An 11,422-nucleotide genomic window follows, 5' to 3' on the forward strand; every position below is an offset into this window, starting at 1 on the left:
GGGGGGAGGCTATACGTGACAGCCCGCCGCCGCCGCACCCACCGCACGGAGAGAGAGAGAGGGGGGGGGGGGCAAAGAGATGATCTCCCGTCGGAGACATCAATAATATTTCTTTCCCTGTACTTGAGACGCGCGCATATTTAGGATTATTCTGAAGGATGGCCCCGGCGGGGCCGGCGGCGGCGGGGCCGCTCGGGCGGAAATGAAGATGACATTATATATTACACAAACAGGCTGCTCACCCGGGCAGCACACCTCGCGCTGCCGCCGCCGCGGAGGGGCAAACGCGGCAAAAAGCAAAAAAAAGCTCTGCGATTTTAGAAACAAAGCTAAACAAAAACAAAAAACAGCGCGCGCTCAATACAGAAAATAATAAAAATGAAGGGGGTAAGGGGGCACGAAACAGAACAAAACCGATGGCGCGCGGCAGGGCGAGAAATGCGAGGAGATAATCGCTTGATTGAAACATGAATACTTGTTGACCGGCGCTATCGCGCGCCGCGGCGCCAACAAAACGACGAGCAAAACGGCGGCGACCAGCGGCCGGCTGTTTTATCAAAGCTCTCTGCGGCCATTCAATATGTGCCAATAACGTGTCGGTCGGGAGCAGCGCGCCAAATAACGGACGCACCGCAACGCGCCCGTCTCACAAAAAGCAAGAAGTGAGCAGCCGCCGCGGCGGCGGCGTTGTCTGGCGGGGTGGTAGGGCCACGCGAGCATCCAGTCAACCATCAAGATACTCAGTCTCTTCGCTCTGTGACTCCAAGTAAAAATTAAAAAGATTAGTAAGCGTTTGCAGCAAAAGCGTCTTATAATCATTGATACCATACACAGTAAAATCAATCTTACGCCAATCCTCGCCGATCTCCTCCAATCCCTACAAATCTTTGCCAATCTGCACAATCCTTCAGAATCTATAGATTTTAAAAAAATCTTTTGGATCCCACCGAATCTGTTGGGATTCCAATCCCTGTACACGGTTTTTCGGAGCTATGCACCGTATGCACCCCTCGCAAGCATCTCTTGTGGTAAGAAATACATGGGGACGCCTTGGGTTCTGCTTTGAAAACCACATGGCTACACGTCTTACATCGTGTGTAACTCTTTCATAAAAAGCACGTTGTCATCCTACACAATCCACTCTTCCTTCCCTCCCATGTAAGTGTAAAACTACAATGACTTAAGGTACGCACACACACGCGCGCAAGTAGAGCACACCCCCATCCTTCGTCTCTCTTCTCTCTGCCCCAGCCCGCGCCACTGGCTGCAGGTCACCCGCCTACAGAGTGCATTTTATGCGTCCCCCGGTGCAGCCCCAGCCCGGGGCTCCTCTCCCGATCGCAGAGTTTCCATCGCTCCAGAGGGGTGCGGCGCCAGCGACAGCCATTAGGACGGCTGAAATCAGCCGAGAGTGGGAACCGAGCCGAGAGCTGCGGCCTACCAGGTCAAGTATGTACTCCACCTTGGCAGCTTCCAGCTCTGCCCCCACCCCCCTGGGAGAAAAAATATTTGTTATGATTATCAGGTCTATTTTTTCATGAGAAGTGTTAAAGTTTAAATCGAAAAATTGCAACAACGCTTATGGCATTACGTATGGACCTGAAGTTCTTCGACGAGAAAAAATGGCGTGTAATAGAACTGACTATAGCAATAGCTGTAAATTTAAAACATCGTTTGTATAAATCGTAAAATAGAAGAGAGACTGTAAATTATCAGCACCACCACGCTAATACCCGTGGTGGCCTTTTGGCTGACGGCACGTACCCGTACAGCGTTGCACCGGGACGTGCGGAAGTGTGACAACATTATCAAATATATTTTTCACTTTTTCACAGTATGGAAGATCGAATAAGGGGAAAACCACCTGACAGTGAGAAATGGGTCATACACCTGACCTGAAAGCGAAATAAATGCGAAGTAGTGTGAAATAGTGTTAGAATTCATCAACGCGCAAGAATGGCCCACGCTGTCATAAATTTAAAACATATTTTGTAAATCTACATACAAAACATGTTGTAAATTTACGAAGGTATGTTTTACAGTGAGAAGTCACAAAATACTCCCAAACAAATGCGAAAGACCGGGAAATATCCCGAAATAATCCAAAATAACAGAGATTGCGTTAAAATACCACAAATAACCCGCTACGCTGTGCGCCTAGTGATTCCCCGCTCGGGGGAGTCACGACGTTTATGGTACCGAATGAGAGAATGAAGACAGTTTCCCTAAGCAGTGAACAACTATTATCAGTCGCGGGGTAATGCAGCACATATAAAGAAGGAGAGAGGAGCGAGAGGGGAAGGGATTCTCTCCCGACCCCACCCCGCCCACCACTTCCAGCCAGGGAACATTTTATCCATCCCGGGCCTTTTACTTGGGCTGGATAGACGTAAGGCAGCCGGAAGGGAAGGGTGTGCTCCCGAACTTTAAGTGACACTCGCCGTAGCCGCCCCGCCAGCCCTCCAGGCGCCCACTTATATTCATGGACCCCCCGCCTTCCACTTCCCCTCCCGCCTTCACTTGATAGCAATAAAATAGTTCTGATCATCTCACACAAGACGACGACGCCTCGAAAAAAAAATTCTCTTCCGGGAAAAGGCATCGTTGATCGTGTTTGACTCTGGGATGGGGAGCGTTGGAGGTGTCGGCGGGGCGGAGGGCCACGGGGAGGAAAGCAAGGGGAGGAGCGTACTGCCGGAAAATAACAGAGGGCACGAAGAATGTAAGGTGCAACACAAAATGTAAGCAAAGGACAAAGAAGTGTTAAAAAGAAATAACCGATTCTTCCGTAAACGTTTGCATTCATCGCTTTAAATTACTAAGAAAATGCAGCAAACACGACATTAGATGCACTTAACACACATCAAAAGAAACTCCGCCAAATTTATGAAATTGTTTGGATACAAAACTTGACTTCTTTGTGTTGAAACATTATTTGATCTTCGTTCAAACTGAAACAAACAAGACGTTTACATGTGTAAAAAATTAAGTTTAGACACCCAGGAGCCCAGATCGGAGGGATTGAATGTTGGAAGTAGTGGAGCAGAGAAAAAGTATACAATAAATACAGCACGATGTGGTCGACTGTCTAGGCCACCACTTGATATAGCTGAATTGCAAACATTCAGATTCAGATCTTGCCAGACTCCTGGACGAGACCGCTGCAGACGCGGCCCCCAAAAAACCACTCCTTTTTTCGGACGTGGCCTCTCCCCCGCTGTGCATCAATATTTCCATCACGTTCGCGGGGGCAAACTCCATGACCAGACGGGCGGGCCGGGGCGAGCAGGCCTCTTAGGCTCATCCAGGGCGGCGGTAGGTGCATTGTTTTATCCCTCCACTTTCATTATTATTATTATTTGCCGAGTTTTCTTTCTGAATGTTAATCAGAGGAGGCCTCTTCTTCCTCTGGCGCGGGAGTGTAAGGCAAGGCCCTTTTCCCAGTCACATTGACGCTTGCGGCCATGCTCCAGGACTGCGCGCTACGCCCGCCCACGCCCCCGAGAGAGAGAGAGAGAGAGAGAGAGAGAGAGAGAGAGAGAGAGAGAGAGAGAGAGAAGGGGGGGGGGCTGAGGGTAGCAAGAGGAAAGAGAACGAGGAAAGGGGGCGCTTTCGCGATGACAAGCGAAGGGACAGACAGCGACAGCCTAGAGGGTGAGAGGGGAGAGGGCAGGGGGAAAAGGGAGGGAGTGGTCTGATATTCCAGCCTGTGAATACGGGTGATGATTGTACTCTCCGCGAACAAAGGGAAATCTTCATTTTCTGTTTTGGACAAAAGAGCGCGGCGCGCGGGTACGGTAATGGAACGCTGCTGTGTCTGCAGCGTGCAGCGCGCCACGCTCATCTCTACACCACCGTGCGCCGCGGGGCGTGGCGTGGCGTGGCGGGGCGGGGCGGGGCCGGGCGGAGGCGCGAGCAACGCCAGCCGCAACCAATCAAAACACGTGTTCCATATTTGACAAGTGCCACATGACTTGTTTCTCGGCACCACGGCGGCCCCTCTCAAACCGCCTTGTTCGCGTCTCTGTGTGCGCTCCCAGATGAACGGACTCCTGACCCTGTGTCGTCTTTTCCCCGTCCGGAGCAGACGACTGCGCAAACACTCCAAAAAGGCAAGAAAACCAACTCATATTTTTCCCTCATTTCCCTCGCTTTTCTGATCTCCTCTCTCTCTCTCTCCGATGGGGCTTGTACTTATCCAGGCGCACCTGCTCGCTGCTCCCCGGTATCTAATATCGTGTCGCCAGGATGATCACGGGGAGAGGAAGAGGGGGGGAGGGGGTGCATGCACTCGGTCCCCACGCTCCCGTGGACTCGTTGTTCTCCTTTCCCCGCCTCGTTCGACTCGTCCGTTTCCCCCTGCACGGGCACAAGCACGCCGCAAAAAAAGTCACTCAAACTTCGAAACAAGATAATAATATTTGGCGAATATCTGGCGAATAGGGACACATTGACAAGCCGAAGGGCATTAGAAAATGTTAAGCGTTTCAGCTAATGTAACCCTGCAGCCGAATAAAATTAGATAGCCCACTTAAGTCTAAAGATAAAAACGAACAGCCCCCTCGACCACGCCACAAAGGTCCTCCCTCAGTTTTTCGTACTGCTAAAGTACTATAACAGTCCACGCCGATGCGACGGCCATCTGAAGCGCAGCAGCGTGACGTGCACGTGGTAGACAAGCCACCGGCAAGACGGGATGGGGACGTAGCTGTGCGTAGCGGTGGCCTGCCCAAGACGCCACGTCCACGTCCACACTACCCGAGCTCGGGTGTGATCCTGTTCTAAAGGGGAAAGAAGGAATAGGGGGGGGGGGGCACTATTTTCCTTCCGGTAGAGACAGTCTTGGGGGTATCCAAAAAAACAACTCATTTTCGACACACATTTTGGCATTTTGGAGCAGACCGTGCCCGGCCACCTGCCCGCGGCCACCAAAGAGCGCGTGGAAGTTGCACCTCTCTAATCTCTCTCTCTCTCTCTCTCTGCCCGCTCCACTCCTTGCGCTCTCGCCGCTCGCCCCCTCGCCCGGCCAGGGCAATCTGAGAGAGTGCGCGTCCATCTTGAAGTGCGCGCGCCCCCTCTCCAGCCAGCGGGCCGGAGCGCACCCCCACACCGCACCGGCCCCGCCCAGGCCGCAGACCTCTCCATAAGTTATGAATGGCAACTGCACGAATTCTGTCAATGTCGTAAAGGTGGAAGGCCGGGCCGAGAGCCGTACTGGTACCGTACGGATGGACCGTGGCCGCCGCGTTACCGTCACGTTGTTAATCCCGCGATATCGCTCCACACGAAACGCAGCGGGTGCGCGGCGCAGCAGCAGCAGGTGTGTGCGGTCGTGTGCAGGTGCGGGGTCTTATTGGAGGAGGGGACTAGCGGGGCGGCGCGAGCAGAGCACACATGGTAGAGACAAAAAGAAGAGCAGTCGGTGCTGCGGCTCGCCGCCCCCAGCCCCTGCGCTGCTCAAGGTGTAGCAGAGGGAACTCTCGGGGTGGGGACCACGACGACGTCATCCCGGGGCGGGGAGGGGGTGGAGTATTGATGGTTATACAGGCGGATTTGTCCGAATCCCGCCCGAGCTCACCGCAGCCCCCGCCTCGCGCCGCGTAAAATAAGAGAGTGAACGACGCCGACTGCACAGACCCACCGGCCGAGTCGGTGCGGCTTCCACACACACACACACACACACACACACAGAGCGAGAGGGAGAGGGAGAGAGAGAGACAGACACACAGCCCCCCCCAAACAGAAACTGCTATTAGTAGTGTTAGGGTAAACCGGGTGGTCCCGTGGAGTGGCACCAACTCGCACGAGCCGCAGGTGCAATTGCGTACCAATCGGAGAACGAATTTGTATACTCGTGGAAAATAAAGCCAGGTCAGACGACGAAAAAAACAGTACACCGCTGATAACTATTTCAAATTTATTTCAATCATAACAGAAATTTTACAGTTACTATACGATGGTGTAGAAAGACAGTTAGTTTTGATAATTGTAATTCGAAACAATGCCAAGACACGTTTGAAATGTTTCTTTCACGATTTAATTGACAAAAAGCAGAATTTTATTTAAAAATTTGCAACGATCAATGCTCAATTGTGTGTGTTCAAGTGGCGAAGAAGACTTTTATTGGTAGTGTAACTAATGTGACACTCCTCACACTGGAATAATTTCTTGTGTTTATTCATGTGTTTAGTTAAGTTGGCTTTGAATGTGAAAGTCATTCCACAATCGCCACACTTAAAATGTTTCTTGCCTGTGTGGCATTTTATGTGAGAACTTAAGTCGAATATACTTTTAAAATCCTTCTCACAAACATAACACGAGAACGTTTGCTCACGAGGGTGGTAGCGCATGTGCATATTTAGTTGGATTTCGTCGTTAAATGTCTTAAAGCATACTTTGCATTTTAGGAGCTTTGCCCCTATTTGAGAAAGTTTTCGGGTTTCGTCTTCGGACGTCCAACGCCATAGCCCTTGGCCATGATCAGCATCAACATGCTCTTTGCCATCACCTGGATGTGAGCGATTGTCTCCACACTGCCGCTCGGCATTTTCCAAATGGTCGTCGCCTGAAGGGGCCCCAACGTTATCAGACTGTTTTAGGAGGCTTAATTTTCTGCCTTTGTGTGTTTCCAAATGTTGAGTAAAACTGTACTCGAGAGTGAAGCGCTTTTCACAAACGCCACATGAAAACGGTTTTTCGCCAGTATGTGTTCTTGTGTGTTCAACAAGATTGTACTCGAAGGGAAATCTCTTTGCACACAGACCACACTCAAATGGTTTAAGGGAAATATTTGTCTTACACGCAGGACAGACACTTAGTATCTGTCCTGTCAGGCATGCCTTCACGCGATAACTTTGACGTGATTTCACGCTAAAACTCTTCTTGCACACATCACAATTAAATTGTGGCTCGCCAGTGTGCGAAGAGCGCACATGCACTGTCAGTTCGTCATGGTGGGCAAACGCCTCTAGACAAACGCTGCATTCAAATGACTTCGCATGTGTACGCTTCTGTTTGCCGTCGCCCTTCTTCAACAGATCGTTGCCTTCTATAATACTGTCGTCCGTAGAGCCCGTCTCTCGGTGCGCAGTTGCCTCGCCCAAGAATAGAGGGTCCTTGGCGTCCTCGTAGAGCTCATCGGTAGAAGGAGAGAATCTCTCGGTCACGAATAGGCGCAGCATATCAGCAGGTTCACTGTGGTCGCTGCCACCTGAAAAAAGAGAATAGTCAGTCTCACTCTCACTGATTACGTTCTGACGCTCTCCACTCCAGCCACAATCCACCCGGCACGGTACAGCATGCACATGGGTTAGCCGAATGCAAAGTCATGCTAGGATAGAAATGATCAAGGAAACGAGTAAAGTCAGCACCAATCCGTTTGGTTAAAAAGAAAATTTATTTGGAACGAAAATTAGACAGTTCACATTGTCGTAAAAATAAAATGTGTGTTAGTACAAGTAAGAATTGGAACACAAAAACAAAAGCTACCTTGTTCCTAAATCATCTTTGCGAATGCAAAAATTGAAAATGCTACCAAGCTGTTTCATCAATGAAAATGAACATTGAATGGAAATGTGTAGAAAAGAGTAATAAGGTTAGATTAAGGACAAGGGTGATATATAGCGTCGTAACGTAAGAATATGGCATCAACGGATTTTTATAAAAATTAAATCAAAAAGCCGGTGTTTTTCTTCTTCACGGGACGGATAGGTTTGTCCGACAAAAGTTATTATTACGCAGCCCTCATTTGGATGGTTTCTGACGTGTGTGCGTCATCAGGTGACGGTAAAGGTGGTCTTTCCGTAAAAATTTCTTTTTGCACTCTCCACATTGATAGAGCATTTGACCGGTGTGTCTCTGCATATGTACATCTAGGTCCCGTTTAGAGCCTAAATCTTTTAAGCAAACATTGCAAGTCAATTGGAACCGCAAACTAGGTTTTTTAGTTCTTGCAAGCCCGTTTTCTTCCTCTGGGATTGGCGCATCCCGTGCCGGGTCAGACGTATTCCTGGCGCGAAGACTTCGACGAAAGGGGACTTTAGAGCCGGCCTCTTGACCCACGGGAGTCTCTTCGTAGAGCTCCTCGTCGGGGAACGGGCCCACACAGACCTCTACATCCCGCTCGCCGGGGTCAGAACCTGTGAACAAGAACACAGGGAGATTTAGACTCACCGACATCACCTTGAGATCTCACCACATGTTGAGCACTACACCACCACCAACCCAACACCACCGATCTCGCTTTGTACCAGAACATGCACCGAGGGGTGGATAACTCCCCTGCCAAGTGTAGTGTACACGCCTAATTCTGCCCAATTCAAACTGCTTCAGTCCAATTCAGGCCAATTCACGTCCAATTCAATTCAAGCCAGTTTCATTCAATTCACGCTAATTCAATAAAATAAAATCGCAATAATTCAAACCAATTCAAAAACAATCCAGTGCAATTTAAATTCAATTCTACAGCCAATTCAGGAGTTATCAATTACCTACAAGGTACAAGGGATATGTTTGTATACACTACTCACAAACACTGTTATTCAAATAGTGAGACTTCACAATCTATATAAAGTGAATTATGTCACGTTATTTAGAATATGTCAATATCCCAGCATCACTCTGGTCAACGGACTCAGTTCATGGTAGGCGTACCACTGTCACGTTATAACGAATGTGACATGATATTCTAAACAATGTACCACAATTCACATTATATAGAATGTGACGTCACAGTACTTGAATAACAGTTTAAGTACGCATGAATACACGATGAATACACATGAGTTTATTTAGAGTGTAGAAGAATACAGGATGAGTACAAGGTGTACTATAACCACAATAAGAAATTGAACCTTGAACCCTTTCAGCTTGGAATCGCTTGGAATAACTCCACCGGAAGGGGTCTAATACTTGTTGCTCTGATAACACACGTGGGTACAGAAGTGGTTCATCCCTCGAGGCGTGCTTTGTATACTTCGCAACTTATTACTAAGTAATAAGGTCACGACTAGATACAGCTCATCTCGAGGCTCTCAGTGATCGCTGCCCCCTTTAAACAGAGAGTGGTCTGTCTCACTTATTACGTTCTCACGCTCTCCAGCCACAACCGCCGGCACCGTTCGGCATGCACATTGTAGGCAAAAATGTAAAAACATGCGAACGTGGCAATGAACAAGGAAATAAGTGAAGACAATCCATTTGCTTACAAATTTAATTTAATTAGAACGGAAATTAGATATATTAGATATTTCACACTGTCGTAAAAGTTAAAGATTGAAACAGAAAAGGAATTCGACGAAAACTGTGAGTAAAAAGATGTGTAGATGTGGGAATTAGGACACAAAAAAAAAATACTTAGTTTTGAAATGAACCTTGCGGATGCTTATATTAAAATTGCTAGTAGGCAATTGCATCCAAGGAAATTAACATTGAATGAAACAAAAGAATAAAAAATTTGATAATCTTGGGAAAAACACATTGATAGTCTTTGATTAAGTACGTGCACCATAAAATAGCATCGACAGAATCATTTCCTTTAAAAGTTGCCAGTGTGCCTCCTTTCATGACGAAGAAGTTTATCTTTCCGACTGAAGCTCTTTTCACACCGCTCACATTTGAACGGTTTTTGACCTGTGTGCGTCATCAAGTGACGGTAAAGGTGTTCCTTCCGAACATATTTGTGTTTGCACTCTCCACATTGATAGGTCTTCTCGTTTAAATGGGTCTTCATGTGCGTATCCAGGTCCCATTTAGAGGCCAAACTAATTAAGCAAACGTGGCAATTGAATTGAAGCAGCAGTCTAGGTTTCTTTTCTAGCCCGTTTTCCTCCTCTGGGAGCAGCACCTCCTGTACAGTGTCACACTTTTTCCTGGCGCGAAGACTTCGACGAAAGGTGGCCGTAGAGCCGGCCTCTAGATCTGCGGGTTTCTCCTCGTAGAGCTCCTCGTGGATGTTCTTGTAGAGCGGGCCGGAAGCCGGCACACAGACCTCTACCTCCCGCTCGCCGGGGTCCGCACCTTCGAACAGAAACAGTGAAAGATTTAGACTCGACGTCACCTCGAGATCTCGCCACATCACACAACCAATTCCACCGCGCCTCCACCCCATTCCAAACCACGCTTACACTTTTTATTACTTAATTCCCTACATGACCTGAGCGTGCATTGTAGACTACAGAGCATTTACTTAGAAATTGCAAAGGAGGTTTCGTAGTCAACAAAGCAGAATCCTTCGCGATATATGTCCAGCGTTTGCACAGAAAGAATTTCCTTGCAAGAATTTAAAACCAGCAACTTTGAGGCGAGAAACGGTCATGCGCGACAGCCTGAAACAGAAAATTAAAGTCGTGTGAGCGTTATATGTAAGAACATCATATCCGCGCCGTTTGTGGGGGATAACGCAGTTTGAGCTTGACTCCGGAAATCTTGCGTTTTAGTATCTCTTGTTCCTTCTGTGTTTTGTTTTCATGTGACGGATTTGTGAACGGACGCCGCGGAAATCAAATGGGGTTTTCTCCGAGCCGGAAATACTCATGAGCATGCAGGCTCACGAGGGACACAAAAATCAGCAGCCTGGCCCAACGTCGAACTCTCCCCCCCCCCCCCTCCTGCCTTTTCTCTATCTTGCACGCACACACGCACACGCACATAGACGCACATACACACACACACTCCCACTCCCCAGCCTACCCCAGGAGAGACTTTCTCTGCTCGACATATAGACCGAGCACGAGTACGCGGCCGTGCGTGAAGTATCGACATCCCCTTCCCCCCTTCGCCGACGAGGCAAGAGATGGAGGAAGACAGAAAAAATTGGGGGCTGCTCCGGCGCTCACTCGGCGCTGCTGCCGGGCGCGAACACTTGGATGACGACGACAGAACCGAGTCTACTTCAGCGACAAAACGTTTGACTTTCGGTTCCGGTTGGGGAGGTATTCAAGAGGGCGCGGGCGGTGCGGTAAGGGTAAGGGTGTGACGACACGTGACACGTGCGCTGCTCAAGGTGTAGAGCGATCTGTGGCACGTCCAACGTCACGGAGTGTGACTTGAGGGTGTGACGACGTGATGCTTAATCATTTTTGGGGGCGTCCTGATGGCTTTGGCGCCGCACCACGAGGTACAAGGTAATAGAAGTGGCAAGTAATTGCAGTAACCTGCACCCCCACCCCCCCTTGCCCCTCGGATACCCCCGACCCTCAAACCCTTCCCCCCGACACCTCCCTTCCGCGAGCCAATGACGAGGGGATGAGGGCGTTAATAGCCCAGGTGGAAGTGGGGAGAGGGGGAGAGGGAGAGAGAGGCGGAGAGAGACAGAGGGTGGTAGTGGGTGGGTGGGTTGGTTGGTCATAGCCGGGGTCCAGGTCACGTTGGTGCGAGATCCGTCTCGCTGGGGTGACACTGTGTCGTTTCAACCCCCCCCCCC

The 11,422-nt window shown here is 49.3% G+C and overlaps 2 protein-coding genes across 5 annotated transcripts in view; both read right to left on the reverse strand.

Moving 5' to 3' along the window:
• Positions 1–7,373: 7,373 nt before the first annotated feature.
• Positions 7,374–11,422, reverse strand: part of LOC113209024 (protein EFR3 homolog cmp44E) — a 49,955-nt gene continuing 45,906 nt past the window's right edge. Inside the window, exons 19-20 of one of the 4 annotated variants that reach the window (XR_008012064.1) lie at positions 10,187–10,325; positions 9,198–10,017 (exon numbers count right to left, since the gene is read on the reverse strand). The gene's annotated coding sequence lies outside the window, so the exon portion shown is untranslated. Of the gene's footprint in view, positions 8,139–9,197; positions 10,018–10,124; positions 10,326–11,422 lie in introns of those variants that run through there. The other 3 variants (XR_008012065.1, XR_008012063.1, XR_003303545.2) reach the window with 3 other exon arrangements.
• On the reverse strand, positions 9,198–10,020 carry LOC127751292 (zinc finger imprinted 3-like; the record flags this gene model as incomplete). The annotated part of the gene is given in 1 exon segment (XM_052274588.1): positions 9,198–10,020. A coding segment is annotated over 1 exon segment (485 nt), but the record flags the coding sequence as incomplete, so codon positions are not given.

Source organism: Frankliniella occidentalis, unplaced genomic scaffold (assembly GCF_000697945.3).
Source record: "Frankliniella occidentalis isolate FOCC.00 unplaced genomic scaffold, Focc_3.1 Scaffold414, whole genome shotgun sequence".
NCBI classification, from domain to species: Eukaryota; Metazoa; Arthropoda; class Insecta; order Thysanoptera; family Thripidae; genus Frankliniella; species Frankliniella occidentalis.